The sequence below is a fragment of the Ambystoma mexicanum genome, chromosome 4p (assembly GCF_040938575.1).
Source record: "Ambystoma mexicanum isolate Mex_15411 chromosome 4p, UKY_AmexF1_1, whole genome shotgun sequence".
Classification (NCBI taxonomy): Eukaryota; Metazoa; Chordata; class Amphibia; order Caudata; family Ambystomatidae; genus Ambystoma; species Ambystoma mexicanum.
In genome coordinates, this window is record NC_090927.1 from 1,142,115,373 (window position 1) to 1,142,143,080 (window position 27,708).

The 27,708-nt window shown below is 44.9% G+C and overlaps 1 protein-coding gene across 5 annotated transcripts in view; it reads right to left on the minus strand.

The window, feature by feature from the left end:
* UTRN (utrophin) overlaps positions 1–27,708 on the minus strand; it is a 2,010,688-nt gene that overhangs the window by 1,347,824 nt on the left and 635,156 nt on the right. For all 5 annotated transcript variants that reach the window (XM_069606729.1, XM_069606726.1, XM_069606725.1 and 2 more), the window contains 2 exons: positions 21,563–21,733; positions 18,590–18,769 (listed from right to left, as the gene is read on the minus strand). In XM_069606729.1, the coding sequence (XP_069462830.1) occupies positions 18,590–18,769; positions 21,563–21,733 (351 nt within the window). The remainder of the gene's footprint in view (positions 1–18,589; positions 18,770–21,562; positions 21,734–27,708) is intronic.

The window sequence follows — 27,708 nt, forward strand, 5'->3', positions numbered from 1 at the left end:
TGGCAACACTTCTTTCAAAAATCGTGGGTGGAAACGATAATTGCTAAAAAATGGAGAATACTTAGTAGAATCCTTGACAGAATTGTTATAACTAAACTCTGCTAGCCAAAGAAGATCTACCCAACTTCCTCTTTCTTGCCAAAAAGCTCTAATATATTTTTCCAACTCCTGATTTACTCGCTCTGTTTGGCCGTTGGTCTGTGGATGATAACCTGAAGAAAGCTTTACCTCAATTCCCAATTCTGTACAGAAAGCTCGCCAAAACTTAGAAATGAACTGAGACCCTCGATCTGATACAATTTGTGTTGGTAGACCATGTAATTGTACCACTTCTTGCAAAAAACTTTTTGCCAGATTCCTTGCAGATGCCTCTCCTTTCATGGGAATGAAATGCCCAGCTTTAGTTAGTAAATCCACAACTACTAATACTGTAGTGTAACTTTGATCTTTAGGAAGATCTACAATATAATCATCGAGATTGTAAACCAAGGACTAGGGGGTACTGGTAACGGATTTAATAACCCAGATGGTTTTCCTCCTCCTGACTTTACTCGAGCACAAACTTCACATGTTTTCACATAGTCTTCAATATCTTTTTTCATTTCTTTCCACCAAAACTTTCTTTCAACCAGTTCAATAGTCTTACGAATTCCAGGGTGACCCACCAACTTGGATTCATGACATTCTTGCATAATTTCCTTTTGCAGTTCCTTGCTTGGAAGGTAAATTTTAGAATGGACACATGGAAATCCTTCAATTAAATGTCTTCCAGAATCCTCCGCTAACCAAGATTGAATTTCATCTTCTGGTAATTCCTTTTGAATTTTTTTAAGAAGCTGATTCTCTTCCTTTGTAGTACTTAGAATAAATTTTTCTTCTGCAATCACTGGTTCTGGTAATAATTTATTTTCAACTTCTCCCGAAGATCCTTGTCAGGATAAAGCATCCGCTTTACCGTTTAACCGCCCAGGCTTGAATGTTATCACAAAATCGTATTCTGAAAAGAAAAGTGACCACCTAAGTTGTCGAGGTGATAGTGTTCGAGCAGATTTCAAAAACAGAAGATTTCTATGATTGGTTAAAACGGTTACTGTGAATCTTGCTCCTAACAGATAATGCCTCCATTCCTGAAATGCCCTCTTGATTGCCAGGAGTTCTCTGTCAGTAATTGTGTAGTTCACTTCTGCTGGAAGCAATTTCTTAGATAGATAGGCCACAGGATGCAACTGTCCAGTTTCAGAATGCCGTTGAGAAAGCACTGCTCCAATTGCAACATTAGAAGCATCTGCCTCCACAAAAAATGGTTGTGAAGGATCTGGGTGTAATAAGATCGGTCCAGATGTAAAACAGTTCTTTAATGTTTTGAAAGCTTGACCCGCTTCATCTTTCCACTCAAATTTCATTGCTTTCTTCAATAATTTGGTGATAGGAGCAACAGTTTGAGAGAAATTTTTTATGAATCTCCTGTAAAGGTTTGCAAAGCCCAGGAAGCTTTGGATATCTTTAACAAAAGTTGGAGTTGGCCACTGTTCAACTGCCTTAATTTTCTTCATATGCATTTCCAAACCTTTGGGAGAAATCATAAAATCAAAAATTCCACTTCCATGGTATGAAATTGGCTCTTTTCTAACTTAGCAAATAGTTTATTCTCCCTTAGTCGCTGTAACACTTTCTTTACATGTTCTTCATGTTGCAGTAGATCCTTAGAATAAATGAGAATGCCATTTATGTATACTACTACAAAGATGTCAATAAAATCTCTTAATACCTCATTTATAAAAAATTGAAAGGCCGCGGGAGCGTTACACAATCCGAATGACATTACTTGATATTCGAAAAGACCAAATTTTGTTCTAAATGCCCTTTTCCATTCATCACCTTGACGTACTCGCACCAAATGATATGCACCACGAAGATCTAGTTTGGTAAATACTGAGGCTCCTTGAATCTGGTCTAACATTACTGATATTAAGGGCAGAGGATATCTGTTTTTAATTGTTATCTTATTTAATGCCCTATAATCTATGCATGTACGTAAAGTGCCTTCCTTTTTGGGGTCAAAAAATAGTGGAGAAGCTGCTGGCGATTTAGAGTGCCTGATGAACCCCTTATTCAAATTTTCTTGGATGTAATCTTTCAAATGTTGTATCTCTTTTTCTGTTAAGGCATAGATGCGACTGCAAGGAATGTGGGCCCCTGGTTCTAAATCAATTTTACAGTCATACTCTCTATGAGGAGGTAATTTATTAGCTTCCTTTTCACTAAACACATCATTAAAATCATGGTAACACTTTGGTAATTCTCCCATTACAGCCCCTATAGAATGTACTATAGTTCCCAAATTCACCAAGCCTTCCACTACTTCTGAACAATTACCACTAGAAACATTTTCCTGAACTACTTCTTTACAACAATTTGTAACACAAAAAGCAGAATCCAATTTCACCACTCTTCTTCTCCAATCAATCTGAGGGTTATGATACGTCAGCCAAGGCATTCCCAAAATTATTTTCAACTGTGGAGTGTCAATTAATTCAAACACAATTTCCTCCCAGTGTCCTCCAATTTCCATTTCCAATGGGATTGTTTCGTGTGTAATTAAACCTGATGTCAGTTGAGACCCATCCACCGCTCTCACATACTCTGGTATATTTTTTACAACGCCAAGGCACATATATCTTTAACCACATTCCAATCCATGAAGTTACCAGTGGCTCCTGAATCTATTACTACTGGACCACTTGCCTTTAATTCCTCTTTAATATACAAGGATACATTCAATGTAATATGTGGTACCGCTGCTTGGATGGTATTTGCCACTTGCTGATTTCTGGAGCTGTTAGTAGATGCAGAAGTTTTTGGACACCAAGGGCAATTTCCAACAAAGTGTCCAGATTTCCCACAATATAAACATAAATTATTCTGTCTTCGCCTATCCTTCTCCTCCTTAGTTAAAGGACCTCTCACTTTATTTACTCTCTCTGCATTCCCAGTTCTCAATTCTTTATTTACAAATTCTAATCTTCCTTTATCAACTCTAGGGAAAACTCTGGGTTGCTCTACTCCTCCTCTTCTACGCTCAGCCTTGCGTTCCCCTAATCTATAGTCAATTTGTATGACAAGATTAATTAAATCCTCACATGAAGTGGGTCTATTAACAATTGTAGATAAGGCATCTTTCAATTCCTCCTTCAAGCCTCTATAGAATAAAGAGGATTGCTTCTCTTCAGGCCAATTGCTCTCTAATACTAAAGATCTGAACTATGTGATGTAAGACACTAAATCTTTGGTTCCCTGTTTTAACTCTAATAGTTCTCCATCTACTTCTTGAGATAATTGGCGTCTGTCAAACATCTTTTTAAATTCTAACTTGAAAGCTAACAAGTTCTTTAGTATAGGATTCTCTTGACCAACCAATAATACTGACCAAGTTGCCGCCTCACCAGTAAGATAAGACAGCATAAAAGCTATTTTAGAAGCATCTCTGTTAAAAGCTTCAGGTCTACAAAGGAAATGAAGTTCACACTGTGTAAGGAAAATCTGGCATTTCTTGGCATCTCCCCCAAAACGCTCTGGAGGTGCTAAGGGGACTGGACCTACAGATATATTCAAACTTCCCCTACTTCTTCCCTGAGAACTCGTTCCTTCACCCAAATCCTCTCTAATTAATACTGGTAATTCTCTACTAGTATCCTCTGAATCTCTTGACTCCAAAGAAATGTCTTCACCCTTACGGGTAACCTTGGAGTTTAACTCTTCAAACTTGACTTGTAATTCCTGATTTTCTTTTCACACAGCCCTCATTTCCTCCCTCTGAAAACATGTCCCTTATGGAACTTGCTAGTGCCTCTGTGGGATCCATATCAGCTCAGGTGGAAAATATTATCGTGGGCCTTTCATCCTGTCAGGGTCCGGCTTGTCTGAATTCCACAGGAGCTGATGCTGGCCCCACAGACCCTCGCCACCTCTCAACCCTTAAATATAAGCTGAGCTGAAAACCCCAAGAAAGGGAAAGGGGAATTTGGAGAAAATAACAACGGAGACACTGCAGCCCTTCAACCGTCTGGTAGGCTCTGGTATCAGCGATAAACAAATACACCTGGTTACTTATATGATAAGAAAACTTCTTTTCTAAAATTATTCTAAATAAACTCTAAACCCTTTACCTCTTAAACCTCAGTAAAAGACTTAGAGGTTAGTAATCTTTGTGGAATATCTTGTAAATATATCTTGTGTTGTGCATATAGTTCAAGCCAATCAAGTCTCTTTAGAATCCTAAAGTGATGGCCTTTGCAACATCTTTTCAGAACTAGATATTCTTCTTGCTTCAAAGTTCTTTTAACCTTATGTAGTTTTCAATGCTTTCATAAATTGCAGTCTTTCTCTGAAAGTATTGAATTCCATTTGCATAAATTACTTTAAATAATATTCTTTAACTTCCTGGAATACTGCTTTCTTTCTGCGTGTGAATTGTTTCCTTATTTACACAAACGTATAGTTTCTTCCTTAGTAAGCGTGTGATAAACACGTGAAATCAGAAGACGTGAAGAATTGTCCTCGCGTTTAAAATACACACGCGATTCTTTACAAAACCTGCGCGCGTGAAAAAATACGTAAACGCGATAAAAAATAACACGCGCTGGTTAAAATGGACTTGCGCTCTATCACAAACAAACGCGCGCTTTCTCATGAGACGCCTTTCACGTAAAAAATGTACACGCGCTAAAATTCACTCGCGCAATTAATTTGGGCACGAGCTCTATCGCAAAACCACACGCGCTTTCTCAGGAAACGTCTTTCACGTAAAGAATGTACACGCGCGCTTTCAAAAACACATAAACGACGACTTGCGAGCTCGCGCACACATTAAACAGTCTTGAAGAACATTACACGCAGTTAATAAACTTTGAACTCCTACGCACAATCTTCAAGCTTGTTTTCCTTATAATAACTTTAACTGTAAATGTCTCTTTTCTCAAATGAATTTGAAACTTGTTAACTCTAAGTTTTCTTATAAAAGAAAAATAAAAGTTCACTGTGACAATCTTAAAATCTTTAAAAGAACGATCCCACCTGATGACTTCTTGTTCAAACTGGATCAGCAAACGATGTTCTTGCTTCTTTGGTAGATTTTCTGAGCTCTGAAAAGGCCTTACTTAAGGAGCTTAACTAATGTACAACCAGCCACTGAATTTCTCTGGATGAAAGGCAGTTTAGAATCTTGCTCACCTCCCAAGAATCAAACCCATTGCCCTCTCCACCAATCAGGCAAACCAAACATATCATTGTTCCTTTAACCAATCAGATTAAGTTTCTTTTGCTCCATCTTGTCTTGGGCAAGCACAATGTTAATTCTATGAACAAACTCTTCCTGTTACTAACCCAGCCAGTTCCGAAAGCCCAACTAACCCAGCCAGCTCTGAAGGCACAACGTTAATCTTGTTACTGTTACTAACCCAGCCAATCCTGACAAGGAGTTACTTAGTATCCCCTGTGTCTAGATACTCATGTAGCAGTCAAATGCTACCCTTTCCTCTCAGAATGGCTGGTGGCAGTGGTTTTACAACAAACTACCATAATTTTTTCTGACTGCGAGCGCCGCTAGCGTTAAATCGCGAAAGCCATGTTTTTCAAGATGGCATCTGAGCCCCGTCTGTAAAAACAGGTCCCGGTCTTCTTTTTTCGCCATTTCTTTGTGTAAAGGTCCTTCTAGAGTATTGCTCTTCGCGCCAAACCAGGTTTGGTCTCTTTGTTCATTCGCCTTTGGCAGCCTTCAGGAGTGAAGACTGCTTCTGGCGCCCTAGTGTGTGGGGTGGGCAGGAAGTGAGGGAGGTGCCCGAAACTCCCTGTGCTTAGTCTCCTAGGAGACCCAAATGCACTCTGTAGTGATTGGCCGGCTGACTGGCCGGCAAGGACAGCCACCCTGCTGGGTGACTGACAGCTAGGCTGGAATGAATGGGAGAGAGCTGAATAAAAGGCAAGGCTTTTGGCTTGTGAGGCAGAGTCGACCACTGGACGAAGGAACCGAAGTAGAGCTTGAAGAAGACGCCTGCTGCAACTCCTGGACCGTTGGTTTGCCCGTTGAAGCCCTGCTGCTGTGCTGAAACTCCAAATTTGTATCGGCAGAGAAGCCCCTGCAAGGTCTACTTCTCCCCTTGAGTTGGTGGGACCAAAGTAAGCCACCTGGACATCCTTCTCGTAGCTAGTTGAATTTCCAAAGAGTTGTTGCTGTATAGCCAGGGAGAGGAACACCAGATTGTGAGCATTGCTTTTAAGCTGTCCTAGAGCTCCAGGAAGATCCTCTGGACTCCCAGGAAGCAGGACTGACCGAGCCTGAGCCCCCTCAACAGAGTGCAGGACCCCAGAAGCAAGGAAATTCCATCTCGACAGCTAGGAACCGCAGAGATGCTATTTTTATTTTATTGTGATATTAGTCCCAAAAGAAAATGTTGACTTTTTACACAGAAAGTAAGAAAAATACATACATTAACACTGCTACAAAGATAGTAAAAAGCAAGAAAACCCAACAATATCATCTTAAGAAGAAAAAAATGTTCATATAACAAAACAAAATAAGATCTTCATATATCAAAGACAAAATGAATTGAGATAATAAAAGATGACATAATTAACCAACTAAGTGGATAGATTAAAAATCCTCAACCTTTTAAGAGTCACATTTCCTAATAAATTCATACCAGATAAAAAAACAAGTTACTTCATATGTGAGAAACATTTCTTGGACTTGCGTCAGTCTTTCCCAAAACTGAATAGAGTTCAAGGTTTGAAAACTTAACTGTCTCCGGGGCCACGTACCCATGCATTTTGATAGAAGATGGAACGTGGTTTGCTTTACCCCTTCTTCGCATTTATCACAGATGATGCATGGCTAGGCTATTGGGTCTTGAATATGCTGCAATTCCAAAGTGAGAACCAAATTTAGCCTAAATCTCAAGAAGTCTGAAGTTATTCTTTGATTAGCCGATCTTTTAAGGTAAGCTGGGAGGAAACCAAGATGTTTATCAGTTTTTGTCCAAGATGTCGATATTTTAGCCTCTCTCATATTGGAGATGGTTCTGATCAGTCCATTTGCCTTAGATATTTCTTTACCGTTAGAGGGTTCTGGATTAGAGTATCAATGGTGGAATCTGCCGCTATCAATGTGTTTTTACAGAAGGAAGTTAGTCTATTTAGAAAGATGTTGTCATTCTTTTCCATCTGAGCAGCTGCTTCCACATAGAGAGATGCTTTCTGATGGCACAAAATGAGTCTATATAGACTTAACCATTTCCATTCCATTATGAACAACAGCGAACCAAGACCAAGCTCATATCGCAGACATGAAATTGGTATAGAGTTTGGCAATGATAATACCTTTTTCCATAGCTGGCTCTCTATTTTATCCCAATTTACATCAAAAGACTGTAGATAGCACTCTAGACCACAGCTAATCGATGGAAGGACCTTCGCCCCATAGAATTTTATCTGAGGTATAAAGGAGAATTTGCAGTACTTGTACACTTTTTATTTGATCTCCCAATTTTCTTTGTTTGGGTTCGATTGTTGTCAGGAGATGCAACATGAAGGAATAAGATGGTATCGGACAGCCTAAATATGTAACATTTTTGTCTATCGGTACCACAATTTTGTTCAAATGCCATGGAAATGGATTGGTTATTTTGTTAGGATGTTTAAAGATTACTAGATTACTATCTTAGACTTTGCTGCTTTTATAGTCAAGTCATTAAGGCTTGCGTAATCAGATCGGGCTATCAATAGCCGCTGTAGACCAATTTGTGAATGATCCATTACCACAATATCATCTGCGTAGGCAAGCTATGATATTTTACCCCCGTCCATCTTTGGGGCCACCAGACCTTTCTCCAACAGCCATTGAGAGAGATCCGCATAAATAGAATAAGCAAAAAAGGGGCCAAAAGACATCCCTGACAAACCCCACTCTCTGTTTTAATAATGGTAGATAGTAAACCAGATATCGTAAGTCTAACTCTAAGAGCGGAGTCTTGATGAAGATGTCAGAATATTTAGGAGTCCATCCGGTAGACCCCAGTTTTTTTTTTTTGACCCACAGTCTATTCCTATTTATAGTATCAAACCGCCTGGGAGAATTCTACCCAGGCTGCGAAAAGTGGGGGGCCTGCTTTGACAAAAGATGCTGATGAAATGCAGGTAAGAACTAATAGGTTTAAAGCGGTAGATAGACCTCTCCGAAAGCCTGTCTGTTCCCTAGGGATTATGCCATTAGATGACGCCCAATTCTGCAGTTCTACCAGCACTAGGCCACTGAATATTTTACCATTGGCGTCCAATAATGATATTGGCCTGTAGTCGATTGCCAGAGATCAATCTCCCTTTTTATAGACTGGAATAATGATAGCCTGTTTCCAGGATTGCAGGGTTATTTTAGAGACGATAATATTGTCAAACAGGATCTTCAATATTCGGGCCCATATAAGGAGGGTTGTTTTTTGGAACTGAATTTGATAGGCCATTCGGCCCAGGAGCCCTTGAGTTGGAAGATTTCTTTATCAAACGCTCAATGTCCTCTACATCGAATTGCAGAGTCCAGTTTGCATCTTGTTGGTAAAAATCAGATTCTGAGATAATCGAGCATAAATCTTCCAAAAATGGGCTACCCAGGCCTTTTCATCAATCATAGCTTCTAGAGATTGAATATTAGCAGGTTGTTCTGAATTTATAATTGACCAAAAATTCTTCCAATTTTGACAGGATATTGCCTTCAGCATTTCTTCCCCATCTTTTTGGAGTAACAAATCTATGGCTTCTAACCCAGTCCTTATATTGGTTACTTATTTAATTGATTTGGTCTAGACAAGCCTTCTCATTTTTTACTGTTTTTTTATTTTATATTTTTCAGCTCTTAATTGTTTCTTTTTTTCATGGATCTGATTATCGAAGCTGTATTACGTCTTTTGTAAGGTTTGTCTTTTCACAACGATGGTGGGTTCAGAGACCACATAAAACCAATATAATTGCTAGGTTTACAAGGGTTTCTCAATTCTTCGGACGACAGTCAGGCAACTGCTTTCACCAGATTGTCATTCCATTTTTGGCCCCCTTTTACAAATTTTACAACTCTATTACCACCTATACTAACCTTCAGGGGCTGCAGATAACAGTTCCGGAAATGTGGCTTCAGTTCTTAAAACAAAATATAACATAGCATGATCGCTATCTTGAGTAAGGGATCAACTTCAAAGTTATACAATTCTTAAAGATGTTCCCCGAAATGTATACATATTCAATAGTTGAGAAGGAGTCGCCTCTCTCCCAAGATGGTGCACATGGGATATCCCCCTTCAAATTCCCATTTAACCTAGTTAGATTCCATTCCAGCATGAAATCCTCCCACACCTGCCCATTCAATTATTTCTTTTTAGAGGGGAAAGACAATACTTCTGTCGTAAGGACAAGGGCAGACACCACATGATACCAATAAATTGTAATTATAACCCAGTGAGGAGATATCACATCCTCCTTGATCAAAACTCTAACCATCAAGAGACCATTGATATTATTTGATAACAATACATTCCCCAAAAATCTCTTTTTTACATGCCAACATCAAACCTCCACTCGGTCGACCCACCCCTGTATAATCAGCGCATTGTTGAGAGACATAGAAACCCTCAATGGCCACCACTTCAACTAACCAGGTTTCTTGTAGGGAAATCAAACCAAAAGTCGGAAAAATAAAACCTCTCCGATTGTCTCCTGCGAAAGAGTTATAGCCTCTGGAATTCTGCGATAGGCATCTTAGTTCCCTGTTTGGCTAGAGCCTCTGTTTGGGTAAGCCCATTTTCTGGAAAACCTGAGCTATAATTTCAGGGACCATTTCCCAAATGTTTCCAGGACCCCCTCTCTTTGAGGGATCCTTCTCACAAAAGGTATTTAAGGCACCCCTGGGATTAGTTCTGGAGACAATATAACCTCTTTTTAGCCATTCCACCTTTGACTGCAGCATAGACTCAGAGGCTAATCTCGACTTCATTAGAAATTTTACAGCAGTATTTGGATAGTTTGGAAAGCTTACTCGATCAATATCACTGGAGGTGAGAAATTTTAGTACATTCATCGATTTCATCTCTTCCAAGATCTGTGGCCGATTGATTGGGCTCCTTGATTTGTTGTCTTGAAACTTTGATACAAAAATCTTCAAAGACGAGGGATTGATTATATCATTTTTCCCCATCGGGGCCACTGAAACTATAGAATTCAGGTTTGATAGCCTTGTTTACACTGGATTCGATATCTTTTGATCGACCTTTTCCATCTGTGAATTAACATACAAATCTTCCACGTTTACCCTCTTCTCCTCCATTTCTGGGGCCTTAGTCAATGTCTTTTTTGACACGGTAGGGATAATTGTTCCCATGGTTTGTTTATATATACCCACTACTGCATTGTCCTTTATATGCTTTTGAAAAATTGGAGGAATTTTCAAAGAAGGCATACTTGGCTTAAATTTCCGTTTTGGGGGAGGAATATTGGGGCAATTTTCTTTGGTGGAGCAAGAAAAGTCTGTCTAACTGCTCACTGTCGCTTTGATGATCACAGGGAGGGCCTTGTCCAAGTTCTTATTTGAATCCAAATCTGTTTCTTTCAATTTCCGATTCTTGCCCGAGCCTGGCCTTGGGCCTTTCAAATTAGCCTTCTCTCTACTTGTCAACAACAGTTTTTAGAAATGTTTTTTGATAGACTACTTCGTATTCTGTTTCTGTGGTTCGACCTCCCTTTTCTTTACTTTCAGCTTATTCCTTTGTTCCCTTTTTGATTCTTTGGCTTTCCTTTTTTTCTTTTTCCATTCAACTTCGTTGCTGCTTTATCCAGAGGATCCTGCATACCAAACTGTTCATCAGCTAGGTTGGGAAGTTGCGGCTTGTCTTTTTTCTCAATAGGGGCAGCTTCGTCTTCTGCTAGTTGGTCCAAGCGCATGAATTCTTCCATAGTGGAGGCAGATAAAGGCGTATCTTCCCAGTCATCAGCCAACTTATCTTCCCTGTTCATTGGGTCAGCAGTTTGCCCTTGGGTTTTTTGACAAGTTTCCCAGGTTGCTTTCAAAAGGACTAAATCATGTTTTAAATCAACACATTGTGTGTGTAGAGATTCAAAGTTACTTAGTTGGATTTCCTGGTAAGATTTCCATAGATTTGTAGAGGCCGTTGTCTCCTCATTGGTGGATGATTTTAACCAGTTAAGTGCCAAGGACGAGGCATCTCATCCATGGAATTCCCTCCAGGGTGCCAAGGACGAGATAGCTCATCCTTTTTGGCACTCTGTTTTGAGCGATCCCTGCAAAGCAGGGATCGCTCAAATCAGTAATCCAACCCCCGGGCTATGTGAGGGGGAGGTCCCCTCTCACTGCCAGGGGGCTGGATTACCTTCAATTTCACATTGGCGTGCATAAAGCACGCCAACGTGAAAGTGAAAGTAATTTTCACTGCAGCAGCCATTTCGGGCTGCTGCGGTGAAAATGCAAGGTGTTCACCTTTCTCCCACTCGATCTCCGGCTGTATTTCAAGCCGGAGATCGAGGGAGGTGTCGTTGGAAAGGGGAGATTCTCCCCTTTCCAACGACACCTTGTGTGAAAGCATTGCTGGGCACGGAAAGGGCGCAGAGCGCTCGATCCGTGCCCAGCAATGCCCACTAGACACCAGGGATGTTTTTGAATGCGGGGGGAGGTGGGGACTGCTTACAGTAAGCAGCCCTCTCCCCCCGGCCGCCAAAACACGGAGGTACATATGTGCACAACCCTGGGGACAGATGGCTGATCATCTGCCCCCAGGGAAGGGGGCAAAAATGAAATGGAATGGGGATGGGGGTGCCCGGGATTTGTTTTGCCCCCCTGAAAGGATGGCAGCCCTCCCCTTCCCACACCAAGTGGAAAGGGGGGGGCACCCCTTGTAGCCCTCCCTGGGGCAGATTGCTGCCCCCAGGCAGGAGTACATGAGGTGCCCCCCCCCATCCAATTGGAGGGGAGGGAGGCCACCCGGAATAAGTGTGCAGGCCCCCCAAAGGATGGGGCCTGCAGGTTAGGGCACCCTGGGGGCAGATGGCTGGTCATCTGCCCCCAGGGAAGGGGGCAAAAACAAATGAAAAAAAAAGAAAAGGGAGATTTGGGTGGGAGTGGGGGGCCACTAGCCACCATGGATTTATTTGATGGAAAAGGTGGGTGGCCCTCACCCCAAGGGGAAATGGGGGCACCACTTTTAGCCCTCCCTGAGGACAGATATCTGCGCCTAGGAAGGGGCATCTGACCCCAGGGAGGGCTGCATGAGATGGCCCCGCCACCCATTTGGGGTGAGGGGGAGAAGGCCCCCAAAAATTGTGGGACAGGCCCCCCCCCCCCCCAGTGGGTGGCCCAGTAAGGTTTGGGCACCCCGGGGCCAGATTGGCACACCAATGTGCCCCTCTGCGCCAAGGGGAGTCGAGGTACAAAAGAAAAAAAGTGAAAATGGTGGAACGCATTTTAGGGGGGCTGTGGGGCACCCCAAAGGGACGGGGAATTTCTAATGGGTTGGGGCATTGACCCCCCCCCCACCCCCTACCCACAATGGAGTGGATGCCATGTCATGCAGCCCTACCTGGGGCCAGATATCTGCTCCTAGGAAAGGACGCCTGAGCCCAGGGAGGAGTGCAGGACAGCCCCCCCTTATCTGCCCCCAGGGAGGGCTACATGAGATACGCCACCCATCCAATTGGGGTGGGGGTGGAGAGGTGCACCCCCCTTCACATTAGAAAATTCCCCAGCGGTGTAGGGTGCCCCTCAGCCCCTGCTAAAGGGAAGCCTGCCATTTTGAATTATTTTCTTTGTTTACTAAACTTGCCTTGGCGCAGAGGGACACATTGGTGTGCCAATCTGGCCCTGGGGTGCCCAAACCTTACTGCCCCACCACTGGGGGGCCTGTCACACAATTTTTGGGGGCCCTCTCCCCCCTCACCCTAAATAGGTGGCAGGGGTACCTCATGCAGCCCTCCCTGATGGCAGATATCTGCCCGTAGGAAGGGGCAAATGGCTTTTCAGTGGGGGGTGAGGTTCAGTAGACCACCAGGGATGGCTTGCAAGGGGTGGGGCATGCTTGAAAATGTTTTGTTTTTGTTGGTGTGACCGTAGGTAACATGTTTTTTGTTTTGTTTACAGCTTTTTCTACGCGAGCAGCTGCAACGTTATATGAGTACTGTTTTTTTATTGTTCTATGGTTAGGGCCCACTGTCAGTGGGGTGGATTGAGACTGGGGCTGGATTTTTGGTGGTGTGGGTGGGAATGAGCCGTCTGGGCAGATATGTTGGTGGGCTGGGACACAATTGCAGGGGCAGGCCACAAATTGCCCCCCATGCCAGCAGAACATTGGTGTTTCCCCGGGAGCGAATCCCTCCGATGTGGGTTGTCCGTCTGCAAGCCCAGGCTCCACCTCTGGCTCTGCTACATTACAGATGTCACCTCCGGAGAGGAATGGGGATCCTGCCGGGGCTCCCTGGAGCTGCGGCTGTGCTTAGGGGATGGTACACCCACATGGTACATGGATGTCCAAGGCCAGGCACATCACCTCCAACCATCCTGGAGTTGCGGCTGAGCTGCATTACAGCTTTTCCCTTCAGGGAGGTATTGGCACACTGCCGAGACTCCCTGGTGAGGAGAAGCTGTAACGCAGGACAGCCAGTGCTCCAGCAAAGTCAGCGGTAATATCCCTGGCCTTGGGCACCCTTCTCTCATGTGGGTCTTTGCCGGGGGTTCGGGGTAATACATTTTTGCCGATTTGCGTAGGTCAGACCTCTGTGGATTCCCACGGGTGTCCACATTTGGGAAATGCATGGGGTTCTTGTTTTCCTTGCTGGCTTCGACACCCTAGGCCCAAATCTGTTGGTTGCCCACATGAACAAAATGTGCTGTGCTGAAAGGCTTGGGGTTACCAGGGTTACCAGTGGGTTACCCTTTTCCTTTTGCGCCCCCTTTGATTTGGCTACTTTTCAGAAATGTATGCCTTTCTGTCCTCCAATTCGGCTTTCCTACCCTCTTCTTCCATTCCGTCCATGCACGTCCAATTGGCAAAAATTGGCAAAATCGCCTACCTCTCACAAAACGCTTGATAACCACATCAAAATAATGTTTTTCCCTTTCCACTCAACCTGTTCTTGAAAGCCAGGAAATTGGGGAATTCAGCAAAGCAAACCATTTGTTCCTAGCTCTTACAAGGAAAAAACCACAGGCTTCTTTGAACATCATTTTATTCGCATCTTTTGAAAAAACACAAAATGTTTGCCCTTTTTGGTTATTTTCTCTCACCCCCTACAGCAACCTAGGATTCCTGGGTGGCGTTACGACCGCCTACATGTGGGGAAAAAAGGGGCCAAATTTGGCCAAGATATCTCATGTAATAAAAAAGTTACAAGGCATTGAATGGCGACATACTGAAATCACCTAAAAAGGCCTTGGCACTGGGGGGAAATACCCATGGCAGTTAAAGGGTTGAAGCCACCATATTTGTGTCCACTGATTCCATATCTTTCGACAATTCCAATACAATTCCAGAGTGCATTTCCACTTTTGTTTTAATGTTTTCAAAGACCTTCACCAGCAAGCTCAGAACAAAGTTTTATGCTGCAATAGTAGATGGTGCCATGTCGTCCCCCATCGTAGCAGCTAAGTTTGACGTTTGGTTAAAGGTTTGCTGTTTCGGTGCGCCCTTTTCCTGGTGAACTGGCCAGCTTTCCAATACTGGAATCTGCTCCATAGATAAATCTACATTTTTAAGATATGAATGAGCTATAGAGGAATGTGGGCTTTGGTCACTTTGACAGAGTTATTTATGAATTCTCGGGATTGAGAATATTGTTCTGTAAGCATAGATCTACAGGCTTCTGTTGCAGCGTCATTTGTTCTTTGAAAGTGGTCTTCAATCGTGTTTTTCATCGTTGCGGCCGTGACAGTATAATTTAAATTTGACATTAGAGTGGTTTTGTCTGTGACATTTGAGTGCAAGGCTTGAGTTAGGTCTTTTTTTTATCAGTCATGATTAGCTTTAGATAACAAGGGGGGTCCTGGGAGACTCTCTGCCAGACATGAGTCCTGGTTATCTGGTTGATTTGCATGATTTGCTTTAGGCCAGAACTTGTAGGAACTTCAGCATCGTCTGGATACATACTATTTGGTGGTAGAAACCTACCCCTATCCATTTTAGAAAGACTTGTCGGGGGGGGGGGATTGCTGAGACATTTCGTTGATCCACTGGGGTTGAGTTAGCTTGTGGTGCCAGGAGCATTAATTTGTCCGCCACTGGTCCACTTCGTAGATTGTAAATATTTAACATATCCCTTTCTTGTACCAATAATGAGCGGCTGGATTTAGAGAGAATAGAAGGGCTTGAGAAATAACCCTCACCACCTACGGCAGAGTCAAAGGTCTTTGACCCACAGTCCTCTGTCGGAGCTTAAATGAGATGGCGGTTATAAGGATCTAATCCACAGCCAAATAGCAACTATATCCAGAAAGGCTCACACGACTGGTGAGCGTGGCGTTGTGTTTCGCAGGAATTCAGAATGTGTAGCTTTGCAGTAATGAATGTTAAAGCCACATGTGTCGCGACTGTAAGCTCCGGGAAACATGAGATCAAAGGAGCGAACTCCAGCAGTCTCTTGCGGTTCCTTATCACAGTAATGAATATGTAGAGAACTGAAGAGATGTAAGAAAAACTTTGCCGACCTTTTGTGGCAATTTGGGGGACGAGGCGTTCCGTTGTGCGATCTCCGGTCTGATCGAGGCAAATAATTCCGCAGCAGCGCCTCTCCTCCTCACACTCCCAGCACAAACAGCAGAAACAGTGTAGCCAGACGCGTTGCCCTTGTCTCCGCGTTCGGGCATAGTGCCGCAAGGGTCAAGTGGCCTGCCTTAAGTCAGCTGGTTTCCAGCTGATCGCCTGGTGGGCGTGGCCAGCAGCTCCAAATCCCCTTAAAGCGACAGGTTAAGACTTCTGGGTTAACGGTCCTCCTTCTTAGTGAGCACTCAACAAAGCAATGCAGTGGAAAGTTCTTGTGTCTATTATGCATTAGAGCCACAATTTCAATAAGGCGAAACTCTGCTTTTTCACAATCTTCCAGCTTCCAGCACAGCAGAAACAGTGTAGCCAGACGCGTTGCCCTTGTCTCCATGTTCGGGCTTAGTGTTGCTATTTGCGGTAGACACAGGGCGCTGAAACACTGAACATTCACTGATTTGAAGATTTCCGGTTGTGAGCGGTGAACATCCCATTGCAGTGCAGGATTCTCCTGAAGTCCTCCCTCTTGTCCCCACGACTGAGGCCCAGGAACTGTGAGGTCTGCAGAGCTGTTCAGGAACAGAGGTCACCTGCTGCACATTTTCTTCAATACAAAGGTACTGTACAAAGTCTGAGAGAACTTACCTCTTGCTGTAGAGTTGTTTGCATATTCTACCACTCACAGGTCCAACGGCTTGTGGCCCTACATTTGATTCTTCTTTTCTTCAAAGACTTCGCAAACATAGTGCAAAGACTTTTCTAGTTACCTACCAGAAGTGCTTCATCCTATATAAGACTTTTGGCCATTGACTTTGGCTTAGCCTATTATACTGAATGGCTCTGCTTAGGGGATCCAAAGGTATTTGCCTGCTTAAGAATATTTGTGGTCTCTTTGTTCTAATAATCTTTTCCTTTTACCAACTTCTAACAGTATTTTAATGCAAACAGTAAGATATTAATGTCCCCAGCACCCTAGCTATTGAAGTTACCTGAGGGTGTAGGTTGGGTCTGTGGGCCATCCCAAAAGGGTCTTTACTGATTTAGAAACTAAGAGCGTGAATAGTATTGAAGTGCGTTTGTGTGTTACTTTTATATTGCTCCCTTCTGAAGATAACTGACTGATAAATTAATAATTGTTTATTCAAGAAACCTTTTGTGTAAACGTTTATTTGAATACTTGGCACTGTGAATCTGTGCAACTCCCCTACAGCTCACATTGACCCCTCCTGAGATAAGCCTGGCTGCTCAACACGCTACCAAAACTGTGTAGTGCAAGCTTTTACCAAAGGTTGGGTTTCCTATAACTGTAGTCAGAGGTGCAGTGTTCCCAAAGGGTACTGCATACAACCTTTGCCCAACAGTGGGCCCACCTACAACCGTCTCACAATAAGGTGCATTGGACGATCAACCCGCTGCACAAGCCCTTACACAGAGTTCCACTGCATAGATGATGAATGGGGCCTGGCAACAGTGGGGATGTGAGAACTGGGCATTAGAAATTAACTTTGATTTGTCCTACGGACTAACTGAAATAATACATTCCCTCCCCTTTCTAATGGCATTTCAGGACTGCACGGGGCACCATTGAAAATTACACATTGTTCATTTTATGTAGCAAGCATACATTCCTTAAAAAGTTGTACGGTCTATCCAGTAGAGATGGAGACCTTCTTGAGAAATTCTGTCTTGAAACAGGAAATGTCTTCCTCGGTTTTATCCTCTGAAGAGTTCAAGAAATATGTGCAAGAAAGTCATGGATGGCAGTCAGGCCTCTTGACCAGGGTCGTCCTTAGGAGTGGGCTGCCCGGGCGCCATTAGCCCCCAGGGTGCCATCTCGCGGGAGCCTTTCAAGGGCTACCCCAAGCTAGCGTGGTGGGACAAGGCGCCCTTTTGAAAAAGGCGCATTTAACAATAAGATACTGCAGCACCCTATTGTTATTAAATGCATACGTGAGAGCATTTAATTTTAAAAGGACGCCTTCTCCCACCACCAAAAAGAAAAATGTGGCGCCTCCAAAACCCCATTCCCCCCACCCCCATTGCCCAGGGGAGCGGGGGCACCAAAATTGTATTTTTCTCCCTGGGGTGCTGCCGCCTCTAAGGCCGGCACTGCTCTTGACCATTGAAACCACTTGCTGCTCCAATCAGGCCTTCGCAACTGTTGGCGCTTTTGATGGTAGTCTGAATTATACCCCCAGCCCATGTAATCCGCAAAGGGGGAGGACAGTGGTTACAGATTGCTTCCCATTATTTGTTTAATTTAAAATCACTTTGAGAACTTTTAAATTAAACAAATGAGAGCATCACTTCACTGCCCTACCGCTATGAATGAGCTCCCATTTTATTGTTCCAAACCGGTTAATGAAGTCCGTAACAGCTGCTGCAAAATTACATCAATTGTTCGCACTAACTTGAAAAGATTGATCCTTAGCCCATAGTTCATCTGTTTTTGTACGCGCCTGTTCTTTAAACATGATGCTCATGCTGGCTACATGACAGGTAGCGGGCGTACCAATGTGATTGCCTTAATTCATGTATACTTTTACATTGTATTCGTGAAGCATTTAAGCGTTTTAAACATTGGAACTTGCATTCATCAAAAATGTTTTGTCGAGCAGACAGTTCCGGAACTCTTGAGGTTAATACTAAAGACATTTGACAATTAGGAGCTTCCATTAAAAAAGGGATGCAGCCACCCCTGTCAAAGGCTTCCCATAGGACACCAGCAGAGAAACCCACCCGAGCCATCACGCAGCTATGCCACCCATGCCAACCACGCCCTGCTCGCAGCCTACCTCCAGGGTATAGCACTTGCCGCTGACGCGGTTGCACAGCTGCTGGTACTTCTCCATCACGTCGTCCAGCTCAGGAGACAAGTCCTGGCCACCAGGTGGCGACTTCGCATTGAACATCTTAATGTTGTCTTTCAAAATCTTCACTCGCACCTCCTTCTGCATCACGTCCTCTTTCGCTCTCTGAAAAGTAAGGGCACACGTTTCAGTTAAACGGCGCTTTGTGGCTGCAATCCTCTTTTCACATGACAGTGGGCTGACACGATAGAACTGGTCGCCCGAACCCCACACTTAATAGGGGGTGACGCGCTCTCGGAAGGAGAGTCACGATAGTCAAGGAGACTAAGGGTGCGTTTCAACTGCCCGACCAAAAACAGGCACCGGAGAAAGTGGTTGGTAGGCCCGATATAGCGCTCGATATCGTGCGTCATATATGCTTTATTTGCATAACTGGATGCGCCTACACATCCGCTCCCCGGAATACAGTGGCATTCAAACGTTTTGTATTCTGACCCCCTCACCCCCCAGAGTAAAAATATCGTTTCTGCCTCCTCCCCTCGTAGCTATAACTGCTCATAGTGCTAGTAAAAGCTGTCCCATAATCCGTTTTTAAAGAGCTACGTTCCCCCTGGACAGCTCCCACCCTGTTGCCCAGTTTGAAGACCACTGCCCTAATACAGTCTCACTCTGAGCCTCATCGGCCTATCCCCCCTCTCAAAACCACCACTAAACCCAATAGAATCTCCTCTGCACTCCAGCCCCCTTATTTGATGGATTGTTTATTTGTATATCGCCTATACATGCGTTTCAATGCTGGCCGTGTTCTGCGTGGCCATCTCCCAAACACCCCCAAAGACTGAGCTCCACCTTTTCATACCGACCTTCCATCAATCCAGTCTTCTCCCCTCAAAGCATGCACTCGATTCCCAGCCCTTCATGGTCCACCTTTCCAATACTCCTCAATCCTCAACCCCTTCTATGATCCTGGCTACTTCATCCACTCCACTACCAGCCCATTGCTTCGTCTAAGCCACTCGCCTCCCAAATGCTACCTCTACACTCAATACTGAATGACTTTCGCAGAACATTCAAATTTGCCAAATCCATGTGTGAAAAAGCCATTCCAATGTTGCTCCTTGGAATGTTGTGACCTTTAGTCCTACATTTTAAAATGGAACAGAATACAAGACCCAGATTTCCAAGAAAAATCTAGACTGGAAGGCCTTTTCCCACACAGAATTGGGAACCTTAAGACCACTGCGCTCCCACAGTATTGTTCTCTCGGACCGAACCGGTTCCTGCCACGGATGACTCCGCTTATCAAATAACTCCAGGCCACCGTGGGCTTGAGAATCGTTACAGAGCCACTGGAGTGCATAGAAGAAGCCCCAGCCGGAGCCGGACTCCACCACATGCCTCGTGGTACAGCATGTTTTGGCACCGGGTGTTTCGGCGCGGCACTTTGGGCTGAGGTTTCTTTTAGGCACGCACAGTTGGCCTGCGTGGCAGGATATTTAATGTTTACGTAAAATATATTGTCACTCCGGAGCACGGAAAAGTGTCCGCAGCATACGTGTATAGCATCCTCTCTTGTAGTTAACGTGTACATGATTGTGATGAGCAACACTCTTTTATTTCGTTTTGGAGTCAATTTTTCTACAGAGCTCAAATACCACCAACTCTTGTTGAAGCAACAGTACACACACCTTCAGATAAAGAAATAAATCTGATAAAGAAATAAATCTGCAGACATCGATTTACAATACCCTCCTCTGTAAGAATTCCGGTCTGCAGCGATAAAATAGCGGCAAAAAGGTCACCTGCACAAATAAATCGTGGCAAAAATGCCGTGGTTTGACCCGTTAAAGGTGTACCCCATTTCACCATTTAAGGGGAGCGGAGGTTGTGGGGGTGTCTCCCGCACCCTTTACATGGATTACGGCAGCAAAACCACAGCATTTTTACTGTGATATGTCCACTGCCATTTTTGCTGCAATTTTAACACATGGAACCGGAATTCCTCCCTGCACTATCGGGAGAGACAGAAGAGGAAAGGCTAAAAACAGGATAAACCTGCTGAAACACGTATTCTGCAAGGGGTTCGTTTGAGCTTTACAGTTGGGCCCTGACAGCAACATCAGGCTATTCTTGGCCCAACTTATCACAAAGCGGACAACCAAGATCAACTGATTAAGGCCACGTAACCGTGCCACTGGAGGCAGCCACGTAACCGTGCCACTGGAGGCAGCCACGTAACCGTGCCACTGGAGGCAGCCAATGTGGATTTCCAGTACTCTAGCTTCATGTTTCTTTCCGAAAATGTGCATGTTTGGTACGCTCAAAATAACTCCACCCCTGTTTGGGAGATGAGATTACACTTATGCAGGGTAGGGTCACTGTGCAATACATTGAAAGGGGCGAGAAGGTGGGAACCAGCGATTCCCTGATTTTTCAAACCACCCAGCCCTTATTTTCGTGTGCCGGGATTCGATAATGCATCCCTTTCCGAGTCATTTCTTTGATGGGGGCAGAGAGGGTAGGGCCTAAGTGGGCAAGGCACACCCAAAATCTATAGATGCCCACCAAGCAGAGCTGTGTGGGCATTTACAGATGTTAATGTCGCATGGTGGGACCAACTACATTAGCTTCAGGCCCAGCTTCTGGATGGGGCCGAGGCGGGGGGACTTATCAAATGTTTTAACTTCGGTCTGATGATGGAAGTAAAGACTGATGGCATTCTTAGAAGGTATTTCACATCAATCATGGCTATTTACAGAAGGCAGTAGTCTATTCCACGGCATACCACATGAGGTAAATATACCATGACTTCCAATTTGGAAAGCACTAAAAACAGATTTATTTTTAACACCGATTTTTGAAATTCTTACAACAGTTCTCACAGCTTAAAGTGTTTATTGCAGTCGCACGAAAAAATAAACGCACGAAAGAAATATTGCATAATCTAAAGTGTCTTACTCTCATTTCTTCCACAGCACTCTCAAGCTCTTCCGGAGACTTGTACTCAAAGTCCTTCTCCAGGTACTCCTCTTCCGCCTGGGTCATCCATTCCTGCATCTCAGAAAGATCCTTCTTCAAGTTGCCAGCCCTTTCTTGACTTTCCGCCAGAGTATTCTTCTCCTGGACCATCTAGGGAAAAACATTTCTGATCAGCACATTCAAGGCACCGAGAGCACGCTGGCTAAAATCTAATCTATGCTGCCTTCCTGAGAATGCAGGACAAGTCCTGCCAAACGAATGGAACGAATGGTGTTGGAGAATGGGAACTTTGCTTTGACATGCGAGAAGGCAGAATGTGCGCTCCTATGCAGGGCGCAGGCATAGGAGACGGTGGCAGCGCGCTGTGAAGGTGTGAGTGGGAAGCACTGCCTACAAGCCCACAAGGAAAAAGCAAAGCGACTGAAGGTACTGCATGACGAACAGCACACACGTCAGCCTAAGAACCTGGGGAAGGGCAGCCCCAACAAACGCGTCAAGGTCCTCTCACAGGGCTGACCAAACCACGGGCATTGGGCACGGAAAGCGCTTTCTTCCCATAAATGTTTAAGCAACCAATACGTACACATCTGAAGCTGGACTTCCGGGAGTCTGGCAGGGAGTGGTATCACTTGGCAACTTGAAATAAGTTGTGCTCTGAATGAACAAATTTCCTCTGGTAATGTTTTCCTGATAGATTCTGCTCCCACAGATTCCTCATCTTAGAAACTTCTCCAGCAGGGGGCGCAGTGCAACTCCAGTGCCGAGGGTCCCTAGACTCCCCTCGCCTCTGCTCCGAAAGGGATTCCAGGTAGCCTATATATGCACAAGGTCCCGTGACCTCAGTTCCCTCTTGTTCCCCTTGTGCCAGCTGCTTGAGGGAACTGACAAGGGGTGTGAGGGGGTATCAAGCTCTCCAATAGTGGGGCAGGTGGACGAGGACTCTTTGGGAGGAGAACCCATCAGAAGAACATCACCAGAGGTAATTTGCTCTTCTAATGGATTGCCACAGATTCCTTGCCTTAGAAGCCCGTAGCAATATTAAGTGCGGTGACGGTGGGAAAAGAGCGAGAGAAGTCTAGTCTTGTCAAAACATTTCGAAGTTCCGCCCTTTTGGAATCTTAGCAGAAAGACAATCATGAGTAACATGGGCCACTGTGCCATCTAACATATTTAGACTCGGGAACCCTGTCTGCAAGTGTCCGCCGGCCCCCTTTGGTATGGGCACTAAGCCCTTCGGGCACTTCCTTCGCTGTCCAAAAACATGCTGAGAACAATCCACCAGGAAACAATTTGTTTCGAAACAGCCATATCTAATCTCACCTCCACACAGGCAAAAAAAGAGTTGGGCACCCTGTCTGCATTATCTAGTCCTAGCCATATAAAACAGAGCGCCCACCTGGGGCTTAATAAATGGAAAATGTCCACCTCCATCGAAGGATGCATAGGGTAGAAGACGGGCAACAGCATCTTTAGTTAAAGATGAAATTCAAAGACAACTTTTGGAAAAAAGGAAGGGGTCTCCTTGAAGGAGACTTTCCTTGACTAAAAATCAGATGGGTTAACTCACTGACAGATGCAATTGCAACAAAATAAATATATCAATTTCCAAGTTACTAGCCTCCGGGGACACCAATATATGGGTTTAGACAATCAAAAAAGTCAGACACAAATTGAAGTCCCAAAAAGAGAGGATGAACTGACTTGGAAAAAAAACATGCTCACCAGCCCTCTTAAGAATTAAACCATAGGTGGAATAGACGAATCAGAGCCTTTCTACAGCGTATGATCTGTTGAATAGAAAAATGGCCACTAGGTATCCATTTACAATGGAAATCTGTCAGTGCTACTAGGCCAGTTGAAGCAAACAAAGAAAAACGAATGCAGTGGAACAAAAAAGGACGTCTAATAACTCTATAGCAGGAAGAAAAGCTCTTACAGCGACGGCTATACATGTCCTTTGTGGCAGGTCTACTGGCTGAAAGGAGGACTGCCGAGATGTCCTGCTGTAAATCCAGTCCCTGTAGCTCACCCTCTCAGCAGCCACGCATGAAGAATGACAGGGTGAGCTCCAGGGTGATGATCTGACTCACCAAATGGGAGCAAAGACTCAACATCCATAGAAACGCGGAGGAGGACAGACTTATTTCCAGAAGATCCAAGTCCTCCAAGCCAAGTCCGCAGCAATTAGGATCATTGTGGATTGGAACCTCTAACCTCCCGAGAACTTGTGGGATGGTTGGAAGCATTTTTTGGAGCCATTTTTTTGGGATAGCCTTCCTCCCACTGGTGAAGTGTGCGAGATCTCCACCCCCCCCCAAAAGAGGTGTTGCAGCTGCTGCTGCGGAGGGGATGAAAGCAGTTGCTGACTGACCCCTTTCGGCACCTCTGCCTCTTCCTGGCCTATTATCGCTCTTCTGCATGTGGCGGGCTGCACCCATCTGACCTATTCCTTTGTGAGGGGAAAAAAAGCGTAGCAGCAAAAATCCTGCCCTTTTCCAGAATGGGGTCCAGTAAAACTGACTACAGGGCTGAACTGCCAGGCCACAAGAACTTGCATTGGACTCTTGGAACTTCTCCAAAGACTGGTCCGCCTTATCCTTGAAGAGATTCAGCCCAACACAGAGCATGTACATGTATACTGGCTTCAATATCCCTAGCTAACTCTGAAGTTCTTAGCCAAGTGTCTCTCTTGGTAACAGAACTGGTGGCCAAGAGGCAAGCCACACAGTCGGTGGCATTTATCCTCCCCTCCAGCACCGGACAAGCTGCTGCCCCTTACCCATCAGATCGTTAAAACTTTCCACAATGTCACCCTCCGGTAAATATCTTGCATTTCAGAAACCACAGCTCACAACATATGTGACTACTTTGCCAGGACGCATTGACCACCTTTAGTGCCAAGCTACTCGAAGCCAAGATTTTTTTGCCCAAGGCATTCAACGTTTTTTGCTTACTCTATCGGGTGGAAACTATGAGATGGTTGAAGCCTTCAGTCCCACTGGACCACTTAATTCTCTGGGGTGGGGTGTTTTGACTCTGCTCTGGCCGAGTACAATGCAAACATGTTCCTTACACATATTTGAAAAAAAGTAGCAGGCGCTCCTCTCCAGAGAGAACATGGCATGATAACCTGTTCTGAGGTGAGACTTTGCAGCACACGCTTTTTGCTCACTGTACCTTTCACAGATGGGAAATAGCCATTTGCATATCAGTCTTTGTCCCACCCACATGGGCAGTCCAGCACCGAAATGCTATGGCAATTCCTCTCTGAACAAGAGTACCAACAGCAACCCCATACACGTGTTTCAGCCTTGTTGGGCCTCATCAGTGAGGTGAAGCTGTGCCTCTCTGAGCACAGTGAGCAGGGAGACCACGTCTGGTTGCCCCCGGGTAACTCAGGGTGACCAACCCTAAATTCCTTGCAAATATTTGAAAAAAGGTAGCAGGCGCTCCTCTCCAGAAAGAACATGGCATGATAACCCGTTCTGAGGGGCGAGTTTGGAGCACACACTTTTTTGGTTGTCACCCTAAGTTACCTGGGGGCAACCAGACGTGGTCTCCCTGCTCACTGTGCTCAGAGAGGCACAGCTCCACCTCACTGATGAGGCCCAACAAGGCTGAAACACGTGTATGGGGTTGCTGTTGGTACTCTTGTTCAGAGAGGAATTGCCATAGCATTTCGGTGCTGGACTGCCCATGTGGGCGGGACAAATGGATATTTCCCATCTGTGAAAGGTACAGTGAGCAAAAAGCGTTTGCTGCAAACTCTCATCTCAGAACAGATTATCATGCCATGTTCTCTCTGGAGAGGAGCGCCTGCTACCTTCTTTGACATGTTCCTTACACACACACATGGAGTGGGGCCATAGATCTAATACATGGCCTTTAGTAGCCACATTTAAAATGCAAAAATGTCTCCTTGGGTGGGCCAATGTCCAAAAGATAGGCATGGTCTTATTAGGTGACCTACTTTAATGGGGCACCCCAGGATTCCACCACTTTAGACATTCTACGTCGAAAGGTGGCAATGAGGTGACTGTACCAGCTGGTGTGCATCATGTCAATGTCTGGCAAAGTATCAATCTCGCAAGGTCAGCAAGAGGGGATCCTTGGACAACTCCTAAGACATCTCCATGTTGTCCAGTAAATGGCTGCAGACCATATGGGACAGGATTTCCTTCATTACAGCATCTTGACTGAAAAGAGTGGAAGAACTGTGTCCTCGACTCGGGTGCATTGTTGAAAGTATCATTCACTCCGATTGGCCAGAGGTCGAAGCAGACCCTTGGCACTAGTGTGTCTGAGGTCTCTTCGCTGAATTTGAAGGCCCGGCTTAGACCAACGGTGCCAATGGCTCTAGAGGAGCCATTGTAGTTGGACCTGCAGCCAAGTTATGGAAAATGTGATTGCTGCTCAGAAGGGTACCCCCCCCCCCCCCTTCCTACCCTTCAAGGGCACGGTGGGACCAAGCTCTAGCCTTGTTGATGAAGTAGTTGCTGTTGGTGTTGCTGCCTTTGTGAAAATATCAAGCATTTGAGATTTGAAAATCTCACACTGCTCTGCTCAAAAAGAGTTAGTGGGAAACTGTTCCTTCCTCTGGTGAAGCTTCAGAAGAACCGTAGCTCTTAGCGTGACATCTTTTCTTAATATGGAAGGAGGATGAGGAAGAATGAGGAGACTCACTCCTGGAGTGGGATCGTTTCCAATGCTTTTGGCGTTTTATCCTGCACTCCATATTGTGGGAGGGCCCTTTATCGGTGCTCTGCTCAGGGGCTTCAGAGATCCTGCCCTCTGAGGAGTTTCTCCTTGAACAGGCTACCCCGTGGGAGCTTTGACGAAGGCAACCAACGGGCAACTCTGCTCTCCTTTTCGCTCAAGGCCTTCGGAGTTATCGCTTGGCATGCACCAGAGTCCGAGATCATGGTCTGTGTCCAAACACCAGAAACAAATGGTGTGGAGGTCAGTGATGGACATTTTCAAGTTGCAGTCAGCACGCCGCTTACACCCCAAGGCCTTTTGGTTACTGGGCATGTTAAAGGATTTACAAAGATCTTTTTCTCTGATAAATGGAGAAAAACGTTTCAGACAACGTGCTGAGGCACAGAAACAGAACTGTGGTCATGGTGCATTGTATGCATTTCTGGAGCCAAGGAGCAGGAGCGTCAAGTGACATTGGTGCAGTACTCGCACCCCGCGCCCCGTACCGGTAAACCAGTTCAAAATATCGGTGGGCGCTGCCAGTTAAATTTAAGATGAGGATCCCGAGGGAGGAAGCAATCTATAGCAGTGTGACGTTTAATCATACACTGCAATGCTCGAAGCGAAGATCACAGGGCAAAGGGGATGCCACTGAGAACCCCAAAGGATGTCATCTCATTTGAAATTAAGAGGCATCCAAGAAAAGAAAAAAAAAAAAAAAAACTCTTCATGAACCAGAGGCAGATGGATCCAAAAGAATGAGCAGCATAATATCCTACTCATCTAATCCAGAACACGTGCCCTCCCGACCTCTGCCATGTTGCTAATCAATGCATTGCAAAAATGGCCACGCAGGCAAGACGTGCGATTGCCAAATGATCCTTTGGCCAGAATCGTGCCCACAGTTGCCCTTCTTCTTGAGTGCACCCTACACACCTTGCAGTGTCTGCAGCATCCTTGCAAGGCTCAGGTTGAAGGCAGAGAACACCAGACTTGTACAAATGTCTTAATGCGCTGCCAAAACACACTCCATTTTGCCTGTGTGGGAACACAGGTTTTAATGCATCCCTTCAACTCTCTATTTCGACTCCAACCGAAGCGTCAAAGGAAGTGGCTCCTCTAGTGAAGCCTGGCGGGGATTCATTGGAGCAGCAGCGCTGCAGCTGGAATAGGAAGTGAAAACAGAGCTGCAGAGATGCATGCAAAAGGCCTCCCACAGAATCAAATGGGACAACTCATTTTGCGGATAAATGAATTTACCTTTACAACTCTGTGGCTGTTCTCCACGGTTCAACTGGTGATTACTACACCTGTAAACGAAGAATATTCCTGGGCGTGGCCCTTTCAACTGGAATTAAATGCAAGGCCCAAAAGTGCACGCGGCATTCAACAAAAGCAATGATGCCTTTGAGTCAAAGCATAACCTG